Source organism: Loxodonta africana, chromosome 9, assembly GCF_030014295.1.
Source record: "Loxodonta africana isolate mLoxAfr1 chromosome 9, mLoxAfr1.hap2, whole genome shotgun sequence".
NCBI lineage: Eukaryota > Metazoa > Chordata > Mammalia > Proboscidea > Elephantidae > Loxodonta > Loxodonta africana.
In genome coordinates this window covers 123148986-123166405 of record NC_087350.1, presented here as the reverse complement: position 1 = coordinate 123166405, position 17420 = coordinate 123148986, and the positions used below count along the sequence as shown (strand labels likewise).

General features: G+C 65.0%; 3 protein-coding genes across 3 annotated transcripts; all 3 read right to left on the bottom strand.

Moving 5' to 3' along the window:
• Positions 1 to 4448: 4448 nt before the first annotated feature.
• SLC34A3 (solute carrier family 34 member 3) lies at positions 4449 to 9253 on the bottom strand. The gene is made up of 13 exons (XM_064290753.1): positions 9161 to 9253; positions 8911 to 9034; positions 8552 to 8641; positions 7985 to 8113; positions 7759 to 7902; positions 7571 to 7682; positions 7275 to 7470; positions 6881 to 6967; positions 6664 to 6742; positions 6427 to 6594; positions 6188 to 6304; positions 5951 to 6075; positions 4449 to 5157 (listed from the first exon to the last, which is right to left on the bottom strand). The coding sequence occupies exons 2-13, from the start codon at positions 8993 to 8995 to the stop codon at positions 4693 to 4695; spliced, it is 1797 nt and encodes a 598-aa protein (XP_064146823.1). The 5' UTR covers positions 8996 to 9034; positions 9161 to 9253; the 3' UTR covers positions 4449 to 4692.
• A 2013-nt stretch (positions 9254 to 11266) lies between these two features.
• Positions 11267 to 12443, bottom strand: RNF224 (ring finger protein 224). The gene is made up of 2 exons (XM_064290752.1): positions 12063 to 12443; positions 11267 to 11763 (listed from the first exon to the last, which is right to left on the bottom strand). Exon 2 carries the CDS (start codon positions 11760 to 11762, stop codon positions 11274 to 11276), a length of 489 nt encoding a protein of 162 aa, XP_064146822.1. The 5' UTR covers position 11763; positions 12063 to 12443; the 3' UTR covers positions 11267 to 11273.
• An 891-nt stretch (positions 12444 to 13334) lies between these two features.
• CYSRT1 (cysteine rich tail 1) lies at positions 13335 to 16134 on the bottom strand. The gene is made up of 2 exons (XM_064290922.1): positions 15286 to 16134; positions 13335 to 14924 (listed from the first exon to the last, which is right to left on the bottom strand). The coding sequence occupies exon 2, from the start codon at positions 14879 to 14881 to the stop codon at positions 14450 to 14452; it is 432 nt and encodes a 143-aa protein (XP_064146992.1). The 5' UTR covers positions 14882 to 14924; positions 15286 to 16134; the 3' UTR covers positions 13335 to 14449.
• Between the last annotated feature and the right edge of the window lie 1286 nt (positions 16135 to 17420).

Genomic DNA, 17420 nt, shown 5'->3' with positions numbered 1-17420 from the left:
CCGCCTTCCCACGGCGGAGCGCTCTTTATTGGTCAGCCGCTTCCTGCGCTCTCCCTATCCAAGTCCTCCCCCATCGCGCCGCAGTGCTCTGCCCATTGGGTGTTTCAAATGATTGATTTGTGCTTTCATTGGCTGTCGCCGGGGAGCACGGCGACGGGCTGGTGCTATTGGCCAAACGGGGCTAGCGTCCTGGTAACCGCCGCAATGCAGCGGGCGCCGCGCGCGGAAGGGCGGGCGCGTGCTGCGGGCGCGAGCACTCCGGTCGGGGCGCCGGTTTCCGGCCCGGCGGCGGGCTCCAGGGCCCGACCCGGGCGGCACGGTTGCGGGCAGGCCCGGGGCGGAGGCTGAGGAGGGTCCGGGCCCGGGGAACGCAGGAAGGGCGGCGCCTCGAGTCCGGACCGGGCCGGTGGGGCCCTCGCGCGAGCGCCGGAGCGCGTCACTGCAGCCCCGCGTGCGGCGTCGTGGAGAGCCCGCCGCGCTGGCCTCGGGGGCGAGTCGGGCCGCCCCTGGGCCCGGCATGGGCGCCTTCTCGAGGGTGGCTCCTTCGGTTCGGTCGTCACGGAACCGGCATGAGTGGGCCAGTTGTCCGCGCTGTGCCGGAGCCCTGGGGGTGGGCGCGGCTGGGTTCGGGGAGGCGAGCGCGCCGGGCCCGGGCCACCCTGGAGAGGTCTTGGCGCGGGCGAGCCCCGGAGGTCCGCAAGCAGGAAGGGGTGTGTTGTCATTGACGCTAAAAAATAAACAAGCTGCAGGCGCCAAAGGGGCTGTGGCGCTGGGACAGGAGTGCTGGCGGAGGAGGGGACCTGTCTCTCCTGCGCCCCGACAGTGGAGACCAAGGGGGATGTGGCGAGAGGCTTCCTGTCCTGCCCGCTCCGCACGCCCCGCGACCCTCACAGCCTTGTGAGGTGCGCGCCCGGGCCCCAGTCCGGCCCCTGCCCGGACGGCCGCCTTTGAAGGCGCAGCGCCCTTGGGTGCGGAGTGGCCGAGGCCTGGCACAGGGCCGCCTCCTCCTCCTCCCCCGCAGTTGCTCCCGGGGAGCGAGTCGGACGCGCGGATCCTGCCAAGGCCCGGGGCCCTACCCCTGGCAGCCGCGCGCGGCGTGTTTGTAGAGACGCTGGCCCGGCGCCCGTCGCCTTGGTGTCTGTGCCCAGAGCGCACCGGGCTGCCTGGAGACCAGGGCGGCGTCAGGGCGCGGGACCTCCCTCGGTGAGCATGGGATCGTCACGGCTCCACGGCTCAGCCGCAACCAGGGCTCGGCGCGCCTGACCTGAGAAGAGCTTTTATTTCTCTCTGATTTATATGGGGGGGGGGGGGGCGGGGACTTATAAAGGAATACTAGTTAAATTACATGTGATTGCATCTTTAATCATTTTCTTTTGAACTACGCATTTGCATTATATGTTTGTAAAATTTTAAAAACAAGATACACAGTCGGGACTGCCCTGAACAGCCTCCCTTGCCGTGGCCAGGTGGGGGGTCAGGGGTTCTCTGGATTCTGGTTTTCTTGAACTTCTCACCCCCTCGGCTTCCTGACTCAGGGTGTCCTGGGCAATACCTGCTGCTCTATTTCTCTCTTCGGGGGGGAGGCGGGGGTGAGGGGGGAATGCTAACCCTTCTTCAGGCTTAATTAAACACATTCTTGGGTGGTTTCAAAGACAGAAACAGCTTATCTTTGGGTCAAAATCTCCAGGACAAGCAGCAGCCCAGCCTAGAGGCCAGCCAGCGTTTATGCCCATTGAGAGGAGTCTGCAGCTTCGCTCACCCTGGATCTGCTGTCCTGGCCTGGGGGAGAGTTGGTCTATCAATGTGCTGAACAGTCCTCGCAGGGCTGGGGGACCACTCCTTCCCCACTCGCCACCTGGGAAGGCAGGTCTGGCTTCTGTTAATCACCCATCGCAGGCAGGATCTCTTGGTGCGTAGGAAGTGTCGCCCCAGTCCTAGGGTCCTCATGGCGCCCATTGCTTCCCCTCGATTTGGTTGCCAAGTGGTTAGGTGTCCAAGCAGTAGGCAAAACACGAGTTGTCACAAATTCAGGGGGAAGAAGGGGGGCGGGGAGAATTCTGATTTCTTCACTCAGCTTGCTGGGGCTGCTCTTGGAGGTACTTGGACCCCCCATTCCTGCCTGTTTTCAAAGATGTCTCTGCCCCTTTTTAGGCTGTGCACTGGAAAAAGCCACTGGTAACTGTGACAGGTTCTCTTGGGGCTATGAGGTCTGCATGTCACCCCCGTTTTGCAGGTGATACACAGAGGCTGTGGGAGTGAACCCCAGCGCCCTCGGTGGACCAGGTGTCCTCTCCCCGACAGTGCCTGGATATGGTCAGTGCTGGTTGGGACAGGAGGCTGGGGGCCTGCGGCTGCCACACAGAGCTGGTGGCGAAAAGCTCCAAAGTTCCCCACCCGGAGCCCTCCGTGGGGCCCCAGTGTGGAGAGATGAGCAGTGTGGGCAGGAGGGCAGCTGCTAGGACCTGGGCCAGGTAGGGGTCTGTGGCTGGTGGAACACAGAGCAGCAATGGCCGGAGGCAGGGAAGCCCAGGCAGGAGAAGCCCTGGATCTGGTGTCCAGGCTGTGGGAGTGCTGGCCAGCCCCACCCACTGTGCCTACAGCTGTTGGAGGAGTCCTCAAGGACAGCTCTGTTTACCAGTGGCCATGGTCCCAGCGGGAGGGTTTGTTACCTCCGGCCTCAAAGGACCCGGCGGTCAGCCTTTGTAGGCAGCCTCACTGGCTCCGGAAGGAGGGGTATGAGGAGCACTTTCCTCCTCCTGCCCATGAGGGCCTCATTGCCTCCCCAAGGCCCCCCCATCACCCTCCCCAGGGCACTGGCCAGGCCTAGCCCCTCCCGAGGAGATAGCAGAGAATACCATAAGGCCAGTGGGTGGGACCAAAACTGGGGAGCAGAGCTGGCCATGGGGCCCTGGTTCTCGCTGGAGTCCACCTGTGAGGGACCCACAATTCCCAGAGCAATGTCACCTTGGGTTAGCCAGGTGATCCCCAGTCTCCAGAGGCTCTCACAAGGGGTGCTGTAGGAGCCTGGGGGACGCTGGGGGGCTGAGGGGACTAGGGGAAATGGGGGAGCTGAGGGGACAGAGAGCCTGGGAGACACTGGGGGTAACTGGGGGAGACTCGGAGAACTTGAGGGGATCCAAGGTGGGATAAAAGGACAAGACTTCAGCAAGAAATGTAGTCTCCTTGGCCAGCTCCCCTTGTCCTCCATTTGGCAAACCTGGGCTCCCAGGATGGGTGGGAGGGTGTAGGAGGAGAGGTGGGTCTCCTGGATCAGGGGAGGCTTCGGGCCACAGCATCGGGCTCTAGAAGTGTGCCAGACAGTCAGGCCCTGAGGAAGGGTCAGGCTGCCCAATTGTCACATGCACATGCCCTGGCTAAAGGACTGGGTTCTGGAATGACGGACATAATTCACTTGAAGCTTCCTTCCTTGGGGGAACCCTGCGGTCGGCTGGGGTGTGGGCAGCCCTGGGCGGGAGGCAGTAGCCAGCACTCCCCTGGTGTCTGCTTACAAGATGGCCGAGGACAAGCCTTCCTGTGTGAAACTGGATCCCAGGGAGTAGGGTGCTGGGCCTGTACTCCCCACAGGCCCACCTGCTCTGAGGGCATGTCCTGGGCAGGCATATCCCCAGGTGCAGGGTCTCAGAAGTTACTGCGGACCTGGAGAGGGGTTTGCAAGGCCAGTGGTTCAAGACATGAGGTCTAGGTACAGTGACCCCATCTGCAGGACTGACTTCCTGGTAGGTGTCAGCCAAGCCGAGTGGCGCCCCCTGGTGTCTCAGGCAGGTGCGGGGGGGGCGGTGCCTGGGAAACCCTAGCCTAGGGGTCTCCCACCCACTGCCCACCTTTGGCAGCCCCCACAGTCTAGGATAGGTTCCTGGAGCCCCACCCAGAAAAAGGGTACTAGAGAGAGAACCAAACTGGGGGGGATGCCTTAGGGACAACCCCATCCTTACGACCCTCTCCAGTACTCTCCTTGCTTCCCCCCACCCTGCACCTAGCAGGACCTAAGCTCTCAGTCTCTGAGGTCCTGCAAGCTGACCACCATGAGTGGGGCCAGGAAGGCAAGGGGGCTTCTTTGTCCTGGCCACGGTCCTGCAGGAGCCCCAGGGGTGGAGGGGCTAGGAGGCCGCGGAGGGTAGGAGCAGGTCTCCCATCTCACCTCCCGCACAGGAGGGAGGCCCAGCTCCCTCCAGACAACCCCCTGGCTGCATCCTGGGGGAGGAGCCCTGGCCCGCCCACCTGCCTCCCCCACCACAGCTTCTTGCTTCGGGAAGTCTCCACTTTCTAGGCTGGCTGTCACCCTGCGTCCTCTGTCCACAGTGGCCGTGGGGTGAAACAAAGTTACAGCCTGGGGCTGGGGAGGTCACTTCTGTCCCCACACTCTGGGAAGGGTCACTGAGATCACAGCTGGCTCCCTGTGATTCCCCAAGTGTCTGCTAGGGGGCAGCACTGGTGCCCTCTACCCCCACCACCCACGAAGCTGGGCCCAGGAGACCCTCCCCAAGCAGCCCCTGTCCCAGGGTGGGCAAAGACCAGCGAGGCTGTACCACAGCTTCTTTTATTTGCAAAGAAGGGGAGGCAGCTGACGCAGAACTCTGCAGCTCTGGGGACCCACAGGGGCACTGGGCAGGCTGGCTCTCCACAGCCCAGCCAGGCCAGTGGGGCTGGAGGGAGGGTTGTGGTGCCTGCCCCTTACAGATGCTGGGAGGCCAGGACCTCGGGGTTCTCATAGCAGTGAGCCTTTTTTGTGGTGGCGTGAGGGGCACTGCAGGCCTGGCAGGGACAGCAGTGGGTGACCAGGCCGTCCCAGGGCTCCAGGGAGTGCAGCCAGTGGGGGAGCCAGGCCCAGGACCGCAGGCAACGGGGCAGCCAGGTTGGCCGGTGGCACTGCAAAACATTGACTAGAACGACCAGGAGCAGTAGCCCCGCCACGGGCCCCCCGACCGCAGCCAGCACCGTGCTGCCCGCCAGGGAGAGCCCAAAGGCCGCCAGGGGCAGCAGCAGGAAGCTGAGCAGCAGGTAGGCAATGGCCACCCAACGGTAACGGGCGGTCAGGTCACCGAAGCGCTTGGCCACTGGGATGGGCAGCCGCAGGGCGGGCACCACGTACCACAGCAGGATGCCGGCCAGATTGAAGAGGAAGTGGATGAGGGCCACCTGACAGGTGGGTGACAGGTCAGCAGCCAGGCTGGGCAAGGCAGGGCCACTCTGAACTGTCAGGACTCCCACTTTCTCCCCCAGAAACAAGGGCCCCAAGTCCAAAGCTTATCTGAGGATCCAGCTCAGTAGCTGTTCTGGGACCACCCGGGAGAGGCAGACTCCACCTCACACTTTGCGGGGGCAGGGGCCCGGTCCGACACCCCAATGGGGCAGTTCTGTCATTGCCATCATGGCAATCCTCTGCTGTGATTCTGACTCTCTCCTGGGCTGACTGGGCCTTGCCTACGCCCCACACCTAGGAGACCTCTCCCGCCCTCTCCTTCCTGGAGAAGCCTTTCTGCCTAGCCCTGGCTCTCCCCATGGCTCCTGTTGGGAGGAGGAATACATGTGGAGGGAACACAGAGCCTGCAGGACTCAGGGCTCAGAGGTGTCAGCCCCGGGTGGAGCCTGGAGGGCTTCCTGGAGGGGGTGGGGCTGGGCCTGGGCTTGGGGCTCTGAGTGCATGGACAGATGGGAGAGGCAGGGTGCAGGCTGGAGTCGGGAGGGCTGGGCTTATCTCCGCTTGCAGGCGGCTGATAGTCACTGCAGCGCCAGGCAGCAGCCCAGCATAATTGGGGTTTTAGGAGGCGAACCTGTCAGGGCACTCAGGTGGAGGTGGCCATGACCAACCAGGGGCCCTAGGGCAGGCCACTCACCTCCTGTCCATGGGGCTGGACCTGAGAGGAAGGCTGGTGCTGACAGGGGGCCTAGGGGGGCTGGGGGCCAGCCCCTGGGTGGCTGTGGGCTGTACCTGGACGGCGCTGAGCAGCATGTTGGAGGGGGTGGCCAGGGCAGCCAGCAGGGCCGTGGTGGTGGTGCCAATGTTGGAGCCCAGAAAGAGGGGGTAGGCCCGCTCCATGCTGATCACCCCGACCCCTGGGGGAGCCGGGGGTCACCACAGGGCCCTAGCCCAAGTCCCCTTGCCCCTGCCCTGCTGCGGCCACTGTGGGGCAGAGCCCCACCTGCCCCCACCTTCCCCCCTGCTCACCCATCAGTGGCACGACGGCGGCTGTGAAGACGCTGCTGCTCTGGACCACAAAGGTCAGGCCAGCGCCCACCAGGATGGCCAGGTAGCCACTGAGCCAGCCGAACGGGAAGGGGAAGTCTGGTGGGGGAAGCTGGGTCACCCCCAGCCCGGCGGGTCCATGCCTATCTCCGTGTGCTCACCCCCACCTGCCCCACGTGCCTGGCAGTGCCCGCCCCCCCCCGCCCACCCGCCGCCCGCACCAGCGTTGATGACTGTCCTCACAGCCTGGGCCACGCGGCTGCGCAGCATGGAGTTGAGCAGCTTCACGATGAGGACCAGGCAGGTGCAGAGCATGAGCAGGGAGGCGGCCAGCAGGATAAGGCCCACAGCCAGGTCCGTGAGCACAGTGCCCACAAACAGGTGGTGGCCTGGGCAGGGCAGTGGGTGGTCAGCGGGGACCAGGCCAGGGCGGGACGGGGGCGGGGCGGGAGGCTCACAAGGCAGCTTGTCTTCGGGGCTTGTGCCGTTCCTCCGGAAGCACTCGGCAGCTCCACAGGCGCTGCTGTTCCCCTTGGTCTAGGGAAACGGGGCCAGCTCAGGCTTGGGGAGCAGGCGGAAGGTCAGAGGGCTCGAGGGTCAGAGCAGGTGGGGCTGGATGACTCAACAGGTCAGAAATCAGGGGTTATATCAGAGGTCAGGTCGAAGGCACCTCACCATCTGTGCTCTAGCGCCACACCATCTCTTGATGAGGCTGCTGTTGGCATTGCCCGTGGCGCTGCCTGTAATCAGGTCAGTGTCCAGCTGAGAGGCAGAGGGTTGGGGACCGTGTGCTGGACTCCTGGGCCTCACATGGGGCTCAGGTGCCCCTAGGGTCCAGCCCAGCCCACCTCTGCCTAGCCCACCCCTGCCCAGCTCATTTGCCCTGCCCTGCCCTCTCCCCCAACCCAATTCAAGACCCAGGTATTCCCCTCTCCTGTCCCCAACAGATCAGGGCCTGGTCCCCTCTGTCCCCTCCATCTCGGGCAGGGTCTGGGTCTCCACCTCCTCCCCTCTCCTCCAGCATGACGGGGCATGTGGGACCACCTGGCCAGGGCAGCAGTGTCCTCACCTGAATGATAAGGTGTGTGATCGGCTGTGTCAGCACCTTGAGGATGTCAGGCGCACGTGCCCCAGGCTGCAGGCTGGTGGCACCCAGGGCCAGTGCGCTCAGCCTCTCCAGCACAGCCGCTGCACTCTCCAGAGGCAGCAGGATCAGCACCGTCAGCCAGTTGAAGATGCCATGCACAGCTGAGCCACCAAAGGCCCTACAGGCACACAGCACAGGGGGTGGTCAGGGGCCCCTCTCCTGCCCACCCTGGGCCCCACCCACCACCCCCCGGGCTGCCCTCCTGCCCCCCCACTCACCTGCGGAACTCACCCATGTCCCCGGACTGCGCCAATGAGACCAAGGTGCTGGTGACGGATGTACCCACGTTGACGCCCATGATGATGGGCACCGAGGCCTGGATGGTCAGCACTGTGGGGGTACCCCATCAGCCCGCATCCCACCCTCTTGCCTGCCCTGGGCCCTGTCCGGGACTGGGGGCACTCACGCTTGGAGGCCACCATGCTGACCACGATGGAGGATGATGTGCTGGAGCTCTGCACCAGGACGGTGACCAGCACGCCGATGACCAGGCCAGCCACGGGGTTGGCCAGCACCTGGTTGTCCTTGAAGATGTCTCCAGCCACTTTGCCTGAACCACGGAGAGAAGCACTGAAGCTGCAAGGACTGGCCTTCCTCCCCCCTCCCCCCCATCACCCTGACCCGTCACTCACTGCCCAGAAGCTGGAAGGCAGAGCTGAGGGTGTCCAGGGAGCAGATGAAGAGGTACAGGTTGCCCAGGAGGCCAGAGGCCTTGAGGATGCCTCCGACCACCCAGCGCACTCTGCCAGTCACGCTGAGCTCTGAGGGAACAGGGCGCTCGATCCTCAGCCAGGCTGCCCGCCAGTGCTGCCAGGCCCCTCCTCCTCTGTCCCTCCCCCTACCCAGGCAGGGCCTGGACTCTCCTGTTCCCCCAGGGAACAGGCACAGTCCCCCTTCTCTGTTCCCCTGCAAGGACCTATATCCCCTGTTCTGTCCCCAGGGCCAGGGCCTGGGTCCCCTCCCCTGACCCCCAGGGTGGGGTCTGAGGCCCCTCCTCTCCTTGCCCTCTGTAGAATGGCCCAGTGAGCAGCCCCTGGGCCTCCCAGAAGCAGAGCTGCCTGCAGGACAAGCAGGGCTTAAGAGGCCCAGCTTTGAGGGCTCCCTCTGCTGTATGTTCTAGAGCACGCGTCCCCCCAAGGCCCCACTCCACGCTCAGACCCTGAGGCTGTCACCACCCACCCTGATATCTGTGGACACACCTTTCCAGGACTGGCCAGTGTCCTTCAGCTGAGGGAGGGCCCAGGGGTCTGTGTCCCCCTCCTCCAGGGCCAAGGCAGAACCAGAGGCCTCTGCAGGAGTAGGAGTCAAGTAAGACCAGGGACCCCCAGCTAGGGACAAAGGGGAGCAGGACAGAGCAGGGGCTGAGGCTGGAAGAGCTTGGGGTGAGGGCCAGAAGCAGAGAAGGGGGGGCCTCCTGCCAGCTGGGCCCTGACAGGGTCGTCAGGAGCCCACGTGGGCTCTAGGAGGCAGATGAGGCACCTGTCTCCTTCTCGTCCAGGGCGTGCTATCAGGGTAGGGTGGGGGTAGGCTGAGGCCTGGGTGCTGTGGCCCCTCATACCTGCATTCTCCAGACTCCAGTCCACCAGGTCAACCGTGTCCAGAGCAGGGTGGGGGACCTGACTGCCAGTGAGGGGACTCGTCATGGATTTCGGGCAGGGACAAACCCAGGCCCAAGCTCAGATCTGTGGTGGAAGGGTCCATCAGAGACCTTACTCCCTTGGCCCCCACCCTGGCCAAACAGGCCCTCAGCCACTGCCCCGCCCAGTCCCCACTGGCCTTGGTGACCACAGGGGGATGGCTACGGTCACCTCAGGCGGTAGTCAGATGAGCCCCGTACAGTTCGGGGGACAGAGTCGAAGGGGCCCTGGCTCCCTGGCTCCCTCGCTGGTCCTGAAGTCACAGGGTGCTGGGGTGCAGGCCAAAAGCGGCCAGGAGCCGGGGAACCCAGGGAGCTCTCCTATCAGGTGTCATTGGCACACTGTGGATGGTCCTAGCTGGGACTTTGGCATTTGATGCCAAATGGTGACATTTCTGCTAGATAAGGACTGCACCCCCAGGGATGGGAAAAGGGGCAAGGGGCTTGGGTGACACGTCATCCATCCCAGGGCTCCTCTCCCCACAGCCTCTGCCCCCCTGGCCTGCTGGGGCTGCACCCTCATCTGAGTCCTCTGCCTGGACTCCCTCCCCATGCCCCGCCTCTGGTTCTGGGGTATCCCTCCTGTCACCCCCCTTCTGCCTGTCCCCAGGCCCATTTCTCTTGCCCTTGGCTTGTGGAGGCTCAGGATGGGGCCTCAGCCCTGGGCCTGGAGGTCACCCTGGCCTTGCGCTCGGTATCCCTGGCCCTAGACAAAAGCGCCTACCTGTGTGGGTGGTGAGGGGCACCTGCAGGGAGGCGCGGGAGCAACTGCAGGGCAAAGATTCGCTAGGCGCACACATGACCTGCTATGTACTGAGCCCCATTAATGTTTACCTAGGAGCGGGGCCCGCAGCCTCTTGGAGCGTCTCCTGGGGTGGGCATGGAGAGGGGCAGGAGCTGGTGCAGGGCCAGGCAAATGGCCCTGGTACCTGGCCATCCATGTGCTTTGTGGCCCTGTCAGACACTCCCCATCACCCAGACATGGGTATGTGGCCTTCACTGCCCATGGCAGGGTGCTTGTGTGCGGCCAGCACCCCTGGGCAAGTAGGCCTTTGGTGTTGAGAGCCCTGCCGACCTCAGGGTGGTCCTTCCTGCTCAGGCAGTGGCGGTGGGAAGCCCTTTGCAGAGGTGGGCTGGTAAAAAGCACCAGGCCTGAGGGGCTGGGCAGAGCTCCCAGTGGCTTGCTGGTGGCCAGCCCTGTTGGGAGCTCGTCTCCACCTTTGGTCCCAGCTCACTGCCCACCCCCACCCGCACCAGAAAACACCCAGCCCACCCCTCCCCACTGAGCCCTGACCTTCCTGTCAGGCCCCTTCCTGTCCCTGGGGCCCTCCTGGGGTGTCCCCTCTAGGCCTGGTCTCTGTGGAGGGCCTGCCCACCCAGCACCCTGCTTGCTGCTCCCCACCCCGCCCCCGTGCCTGGGGAACTTTGCCCAGGGGCAAGAGGAAGCTTCTGAGTGTCCTCTCAGCAAATTCTGTTTCCCTCCTTGTCCTGCTGCCCACTGCCCAAGCCAGGCCCAGGTGTCCCCTCCAGGGACCCCTGGATGACAGCTTCTTCCTGGGTGGGGACGAGATGTCTGTGGCTGTGGCTGGGGGCCAGCATTCATGGCCACTGTGGGCACTGGCTCTGGCCCCCCTGCAGCTGGGAGGGAAGCCTCGTTTGGAGCTGGGAAAAGGTCCAGCATGGAATTGGTCCAGCTGAGCTCTGCAGGCCTCAGGTGGGCACTGATTGTCTCTGAGCCTCAAGCTGGCCACAGCAGTGGCTGTGTGCCTGTCACCCTGGTAACAACAAGCTGGGCACCTGCCACCCCCTAAAACGCATGGACACACAGTGGGGCTCAGTGAATGTTGTTGAGTGAGTGGACAACACCACCTCCCAGGGTGAAGGAGGTACCCCTCCAACTGCTGGCTCCCATCACTGGATGAGTCCCCCTCTTCCAGAGAGGAGGGCTACTTCCACGTGCAGGCTGGTCAGGAACCCCCAGAGCCTCCTAGGAGCTAGCCTCTGAGCTAAGTCCAGGCCTGAGCTGGGCTTGTGGGGGTCTGAAGGCTGTGCCCTGTCCTTGCTGTACGTCAGCAAGTTTGGGGTCTGGGAATCCTGGTCACCAGCCTCCGGTGGAGTCTCACTGCACTGTGGCCATGGCTCCCTGGCTGTAGGCTGTGGCCCAGGGGTTCCCATGCAGGGATGACACCATGCTGGGCCCCACAGGGCTAGACCCAGGACAACGTCCTGGATGGAAGTTCTGAGGTTGCAGGCCCAATTCTGCAGCGGATGGGAGTGGCCTGAGCTCAGACCTCCAGGCTGCCTGGGATGTCCCAGCAGAGGTTGCAGCAGTCCCAGCAGCAGCAGCAGCGGCGGCGTCTGGACCTCGGGAAGCGGGGCTGGTGGCCCAAGGCCAGGCAGAGGCCGGCTGGCTGCTGTGTGACGATGGTGGCACCGCCTTTGAGGGGCCCAGGCAGCCGAGTCTCCCCTCGCGCCGGCTCCCGCTCTGCCTTGACCGCCAGGAAGGCGGCCAGGTCGAGGTCCAGCATGGCCACCCCACCCCGAGGCGTGGGTGTGCTCTGGCGGCACTGCGGGCAGGGGATCCAGTGCTGCTCGTGGGCCAGTGTGTCCAGCCGCCGCATGCACGCCTGGCAGAAGGTGTGGCCACAGTAGAGGCGGCGGGGCAAGTGCCCAGCCAGGTCATAGGCTGAGTAGCAGACGACACAGTCAGTCCTCCGGGTCCCGGTGTCAGCGGCCTCCTCCTCGGGGGCCCGGAGACTCTCAGGCTGCAGCATCCTGGGGTACAGATGACAGCGGTGGACAAGCTCAGGCTACAGACTGCACTGTCCATCTCCCCAGCTGTCTGGATGAACCGGTCGCTGGCTTGATCCTAACCCCAGACCCACAGAGCTGCCAGTTGCTACCAGATCTGGGGGCGGGGCAAAGGCTGGTGGAGTCAGGGTCTGGGCACAGCCAGGGTTCCTGAGGCCCCACCTGGGCCAAATCCTGTCCAGTTGTCCGTTCCCCTGCAGCCCCTCCTGCCCACCTTGGACCCCCACCCACTGCATCCTGCCTGAGCCCCAGGCCTTTCTTACCTGTACCTGCGCTGCTTATGCTGGCCAGTGGTGGCTTGAGGGGGGACCCAGGGTGCCCTGTGGCTCCCTCCCTGGGGCTCATGTTACGGCCTGAGAGCAGAAGAGTCAGCAGGGAGGCAGTTGGCGGGCTGTGGGCTGTTGTGGGCTCCCCTTTCAGCCACAGAGCACTGCAACTGGATCCCCCAGCACCTCCCACTTCCTGGCGATGAGGCACCAGCCCCCTGCCCACCACCTCTGCCCCACCCGCTCTGTGTTCAGCCCTGGGTTCCGCTGGCCGCCCACGCTGGCTTTGCTGCTCCCCTGGACCCACCCGGTCCTCCCAGGCCCACCGTCCTGTCCACCCAGTCCTCCCCAGGACCCACCTCTCTGCCCAGACTGGAAATGCCCCCTCCTTGTATCCACTCTCATTCTCTGCCCCACCCAGCGGCCCCCCACCACTAGGGCATGCACCCAGGAAAGCTTTCCCATCTTGGCCTGGTTGTTGCCATTCTTCAGCTGGAGTGTCCCCTCCTCCAGGAAGCCTGCCAGGACTCCCAGCCAGCTCAGAGCCCTGAGGGTCTGCTCCTCCTCATCTTGGACACAGTGTGTGCGGTCACGGTGTAGAGCGTGTGAATTTTTGGTCATTGCCTACATCGGGCTGGCTGGTGGCCTGTTCCCACCTCAGGCCTGCAGCAGCCGGGCACGACCCCTAGGAGGCGTGCCAACACCACCTGTGGAAATCTTGAAGGCTCGCACTGTCCATGGTCACAAGCGAACCACCTCAGCAGCTCTCACGGCAGACTCAGTCCCAGACACCCCAGCAGCAGGCACCTCCCCTCTGCCGTCCTGCCAGCCCTGGTGGTGTGGGAGGAAGGGTGGTGGAGGTGGGGTCTGAAGGGGTCAGGGCGAGTGTCCCTTCGGCCCCAGAGCCCCTCACAGCCCAGCTGGGAGGGAGCCAAGAGCCAGAGAAGCCCCTCAGGATTTCTGCCTGCCCCCTTGGCAGTCCTCCCTCCAGACTGGTCGGGCGGGTTTCTGTGGCTGGGCAGGGCAGAGACAAATAGGGGCCTAGCTGAGGGTTTGGGGTTCTGTGGGCAGGGACAGGTGGGGTCCCATGGGCAGCTGGCCAAGGCACAGGGTCCCCCAGGCAGCACAGGTGGGGTCCCACTGACAGCCAGCCAAGATGCAGGGTCCCCTGGGCAGGGACAGATGGGGTCCCACGGGCAGCCAGGTGGGGCACGGGGTTCCCCAGGCAGGGACAGGTTGGGCCCCATTGGCGGCGAGCTGAGGTGCAGGGTCCCCTGGGCAGCACAGGGTGCCTGGCCCTGCGGAGTCAGCCCGTGACACATGATGACACATTTGTCCCACGCCCACAACCCCTGCACACCACTCACCCGCCTCCCTGCCCTGGGTGAGCCATTGGGTACTGAGGGAGGGTCGGCATGCAGACCCGTTTGTCCTGCGTGGCCAGCTCATCCGTGGTTCACCTCCGTGCCACTGCCCTGCCCTAAAATGCCAGGGCTGTCTCAGCACTGGCCTCATCCAGGCTTCTGGGTCAGCTGTGTGGAACGTGTGCCCGGTTGCTCACATATCCCACAGACAGGCAAGCTAGGCAGCGGGGGCAGTGAGCTGGACGCACCCAACCCCTCCCGGCCCCTCTCTGCACCCTTCAATTCCAGTCCCACCACCTCTTCCAGGCAGCCCAGGGTCCAGGCCCCGGAGACAGGACAGCGGCCACCAGCATGGCTTGACCACCGCGTGGCAGATGTTCAGGAATTAAACGTATCATGGGAAACAGAAAAACACCCTGGCTGACGTCGGTAGGTGACTCATGGGTGGGCAGGGCTGGGTCCTGACCACCTGGGTTCTCACATCCTAAGCTCCTGCTCCCCGAAACCTGCCAGTGCCAGCCCCACCCACCACCCTTCTGCCAGCCTGGTCCTCCTTCCAGAGGCCTGTCTTGGGGCTCCCTGCCCCAGTTCCATGCATGGCAGCCTCCTGCCGCCTGACCAGTCTCAGCCTCAGCCCCAGGCAGTGCAGGACAGCTCAAACCCCAACCACCCCCTATCCCTCCCTGCCCGGCCTCTGGCCAGACCTGAGACCTGCATGCAAGCCGAAGTGTCTGTATCATGAAGCAGTTACCACCCTGTCCTGGAATGTCCCACAGGCTGTGAGTGTGTGTGCGTATTTGGCGGGGGGGCTCTGCTACCGTCCAGCCCAGGCTCCATCCAGAAGGAGCAGAAGCAGAAAGGAGCAGAGTCTTGGAGATCAAGCACATCCCACTTTATTTTCTGGGCCCTGGCTTGAAGAAGGTGGTCAAAGGGTGTCCTCGGGCTCAGGGCTCCGTTTCCAGGGACCTGAGCTGAGCCATGGCCACTCCAAATGTCCGAGGAGCAGAGGCCCCTCGCCGACTAGGAGACGACGCAGCAGCAGCTGTGGCAGCGGCAGAAGCGAGGGCAGTGGCAGCAGGAGCAGCAGGGGCAGCAACAGCAGTGGTGGGCAATGTCGTCGCCACGCCCAATGGGCGGCAGGCCGGCGTAGGTCAGTCCTGCCGGGCGCTGGGTGCTGCCGTAGGGGTTGCCGGGGTGTTGCCATGTCTGCTGGCCCTGGAGGGGGGCGGCCCCCTCAGCCCCCTTGGCACCTGGGAGCTCAGTGGGCTGCAGGAGGCAGGTGGGCTCCGGGGCACAGGGTCCTACAGGCACAGGCTGTGTCTCGGAGGACACAGAGGGGGAGGATGGGCAGGGACCTTCCTCCAGCTGTTTTACCAGGTCGGGCCGCAGGTGAGCTCGGGGGATGCTGATGTGGGCATAGGGATTCTTGACAACCATCTCATGTGGGTCCATAGCACGGACTAGCAAGGTGGGTGGCTGGCCACAGGACACAGGTCTGGACAGAAAAGACACAGAGACAGATACTCAGTGGAGAGAGATGGGACGCCCAAAAGCCTGCAGCCCCAGAAAGTGCCCACCCCAGGAAAAGATGGGTGCGCCTGCCCTGTCCAGTGTCCCTAGGCCACTTTTGCCCTGAGTGAAGAGACATCCAGTGTGTGTGCAAGACCTGTGTGTCAGGGGTGTGCACAAGGTGGGCTGTGGGCAGGCACAGCGAGGCTAGCGTTCCCAGCCGCCTGCCCCGCGTCCTCCCCTCCCTGGGCGGCAGTTCTGTGCGATGGAGCCGGGAGTGGGGTGGGGAAGGGGGAGAAGCGGCCTCTGGGCACCTTGTGCAGGGACAGCCCGCGGCGAGGACCCACCTGCAGTGGTGCTTGTGGCAGCAGCAGCAGTCTGTCCTCTCGGTCCTCTGGGCTCCAGGTCCCCAGTGCCTGTGGGCTGAGCGCCTGGCATTTGCCTCGTCCCTCCTCAGGAAGGCAGAGCCATGGGGCGGGGCTCCAGAATGGGGTTCCTGAGAACCCAAGGCCCCAGCTCCCTTCGTTGTCAGGTGGGTGGCGGCTGTGCCTGGGCTCTGAGGGGCACTGCCAGCCCAGGTGACTCAGCCTCCACCCATCCCCGGCATGCCCTGGGCCCCCAGCCAGCCTCAGCTCTCCAGGAAGGAGGCAGGAGGGAGCCTGAGGTCACAGCCCCAGCAGGAAAGTGGGGCCAGGGTGGGAGCCTCAGAACCCAGATTCTGGGGCCTGCACGTGGCAGGGCTCCCCAGCCACGGCTCACACCCCTCAGGGCTGCGGTGCCTGTCACCAAAGTGCCCCTGCTGCCCCCCAAGGAGACCAAGATGGCAGGGGGCACGGACGACAGGGAGGATTTTCAGGTGACAATAAAGTTTGATTTTCACACTTTTGCTGAAAAAGCTTAACTGGTGATTGGGCTTCCCACACAAGCGGCATTTCTAGCCCGTTTCTGAAATTGCACTTTTTTCTCTGGGTGGTGGGACTGGGAGGCCACACGCCCCGGGGACGTCCCTTTCCTCGGCGCCCTCGCCCCTTCCATCTCGTCCCTGTCACGGCCCCCCAGAGCCGCTGGGTGACGGGATTAGAGTCCCTGGCTCTGGGCCCGGACCCCACGCCACAGCCCACTGCGCCCGGGAGCCCCCCAGGAGGGGCAGGGTCCGGGGGCCCGGGTGGCCGGGAGGCCTGGGTGAGACCGGTCAGACCGGCCAGGCACCGGATGTGAGGGGAGCTGGGGATGGGGGCGGGGCTCCGGGCCTCGGGAGCGGAGGCGGGCGGCGACCCACCGCGCACGCGCACGCGCCACGCCCACCGTCCCTGCAGGCCCCGCCCCTACCGAGAGTCGGGCCGGGCGCATGCGCACACCAGGCCTGGGGCGGGCGGCGGAAGCTTTGTTCCCCAGAAACCTCCGCGCTCGAGGGTTTCCCGAAAGACCCGGTTCGGGATCTGCTGGCCTCGGATGACCCCGTATTCGGCGTGGGCAGCCCCAGCTCTGGACGGAGGGGTCCCGGGAGGCCCGGAGTTGGGGGTGGGGCGGGGGCCCATGACGACGGGGCGGCCAGGGGCGGGGCCTCGAGGCGGGGGCGGGGCCTCGAGGCGGGGGCGGGGCCTCGAGGCGGGGGCGGGGCTTCGGGCGGGTCTGCGCCCGGCGGCCGGTGCCTCCTCCGGGGCGCGCCCACGCGGTCTGCTGGTGGGTGGGTCGTTGAGGACAGCCCCCCAGGTGTCCCCGCCATCATGTCAGGGCCCCCACACGGCCCTCGCGGCCCCTCCCGCCGCGCACCTGTACACCTCTCGCACTTGCGGGCGCTGAATGGCCCAAGACACCGAGGCCTGGACGTTAACCTGAGGTCACTCGGAGCGGCAAGGGCAGGCCCCGTAACCCCGGGAGGCCCATCCGTTGTGTTTTGCCCACGCAGGCTGCCTCAGTCTCCCTCCCTGCGCCAGGGGCAGTCTGGCCTATACAGATGAGAGGGGGCTGCTGTCCAGGTCAGGCACCCCCACCAGTGCTGGTCGCAGGGGTGCAGCATGCCAAGTGACGGCCATGGCAGGGCAGGGGCGGCCCTCGGGGGGCCCCACAGCCTAGTCCCCTGGCCCGGAGTTACCGTCATGTCCTCGGCCCCCCTCCTCACCTGAGGGCGCCCCACAGGCAGAGGGCGGATGTCAGGGGTCAGGAAGCCCTGCCTGACAGGGAAGCGGAAAGGAATGGGGCTCTGCCGGGTGGGGTCACGCAGCCCACAGCCGTGACACCAGGGCACGTGCTGACCCGGTGGGATGCCAGGAGGGGTCACCCCACCCTGGGGAGGCGCCTGCCCTCCCTGTGCCCCTCCACCTGCCCGCTGCCGCCTGACACCTGTCCACTCATCTCTCCGACCTTCCATCCACCCGTCTGTCCAGGTATCCTCGGAACCTTCTGTCGCCTCTGTTCCTCACTCCCTGGCCCACTCCTGACGTGGGCTTGCCGCCCCCTGCTCATGTCCCCATCGCATCGC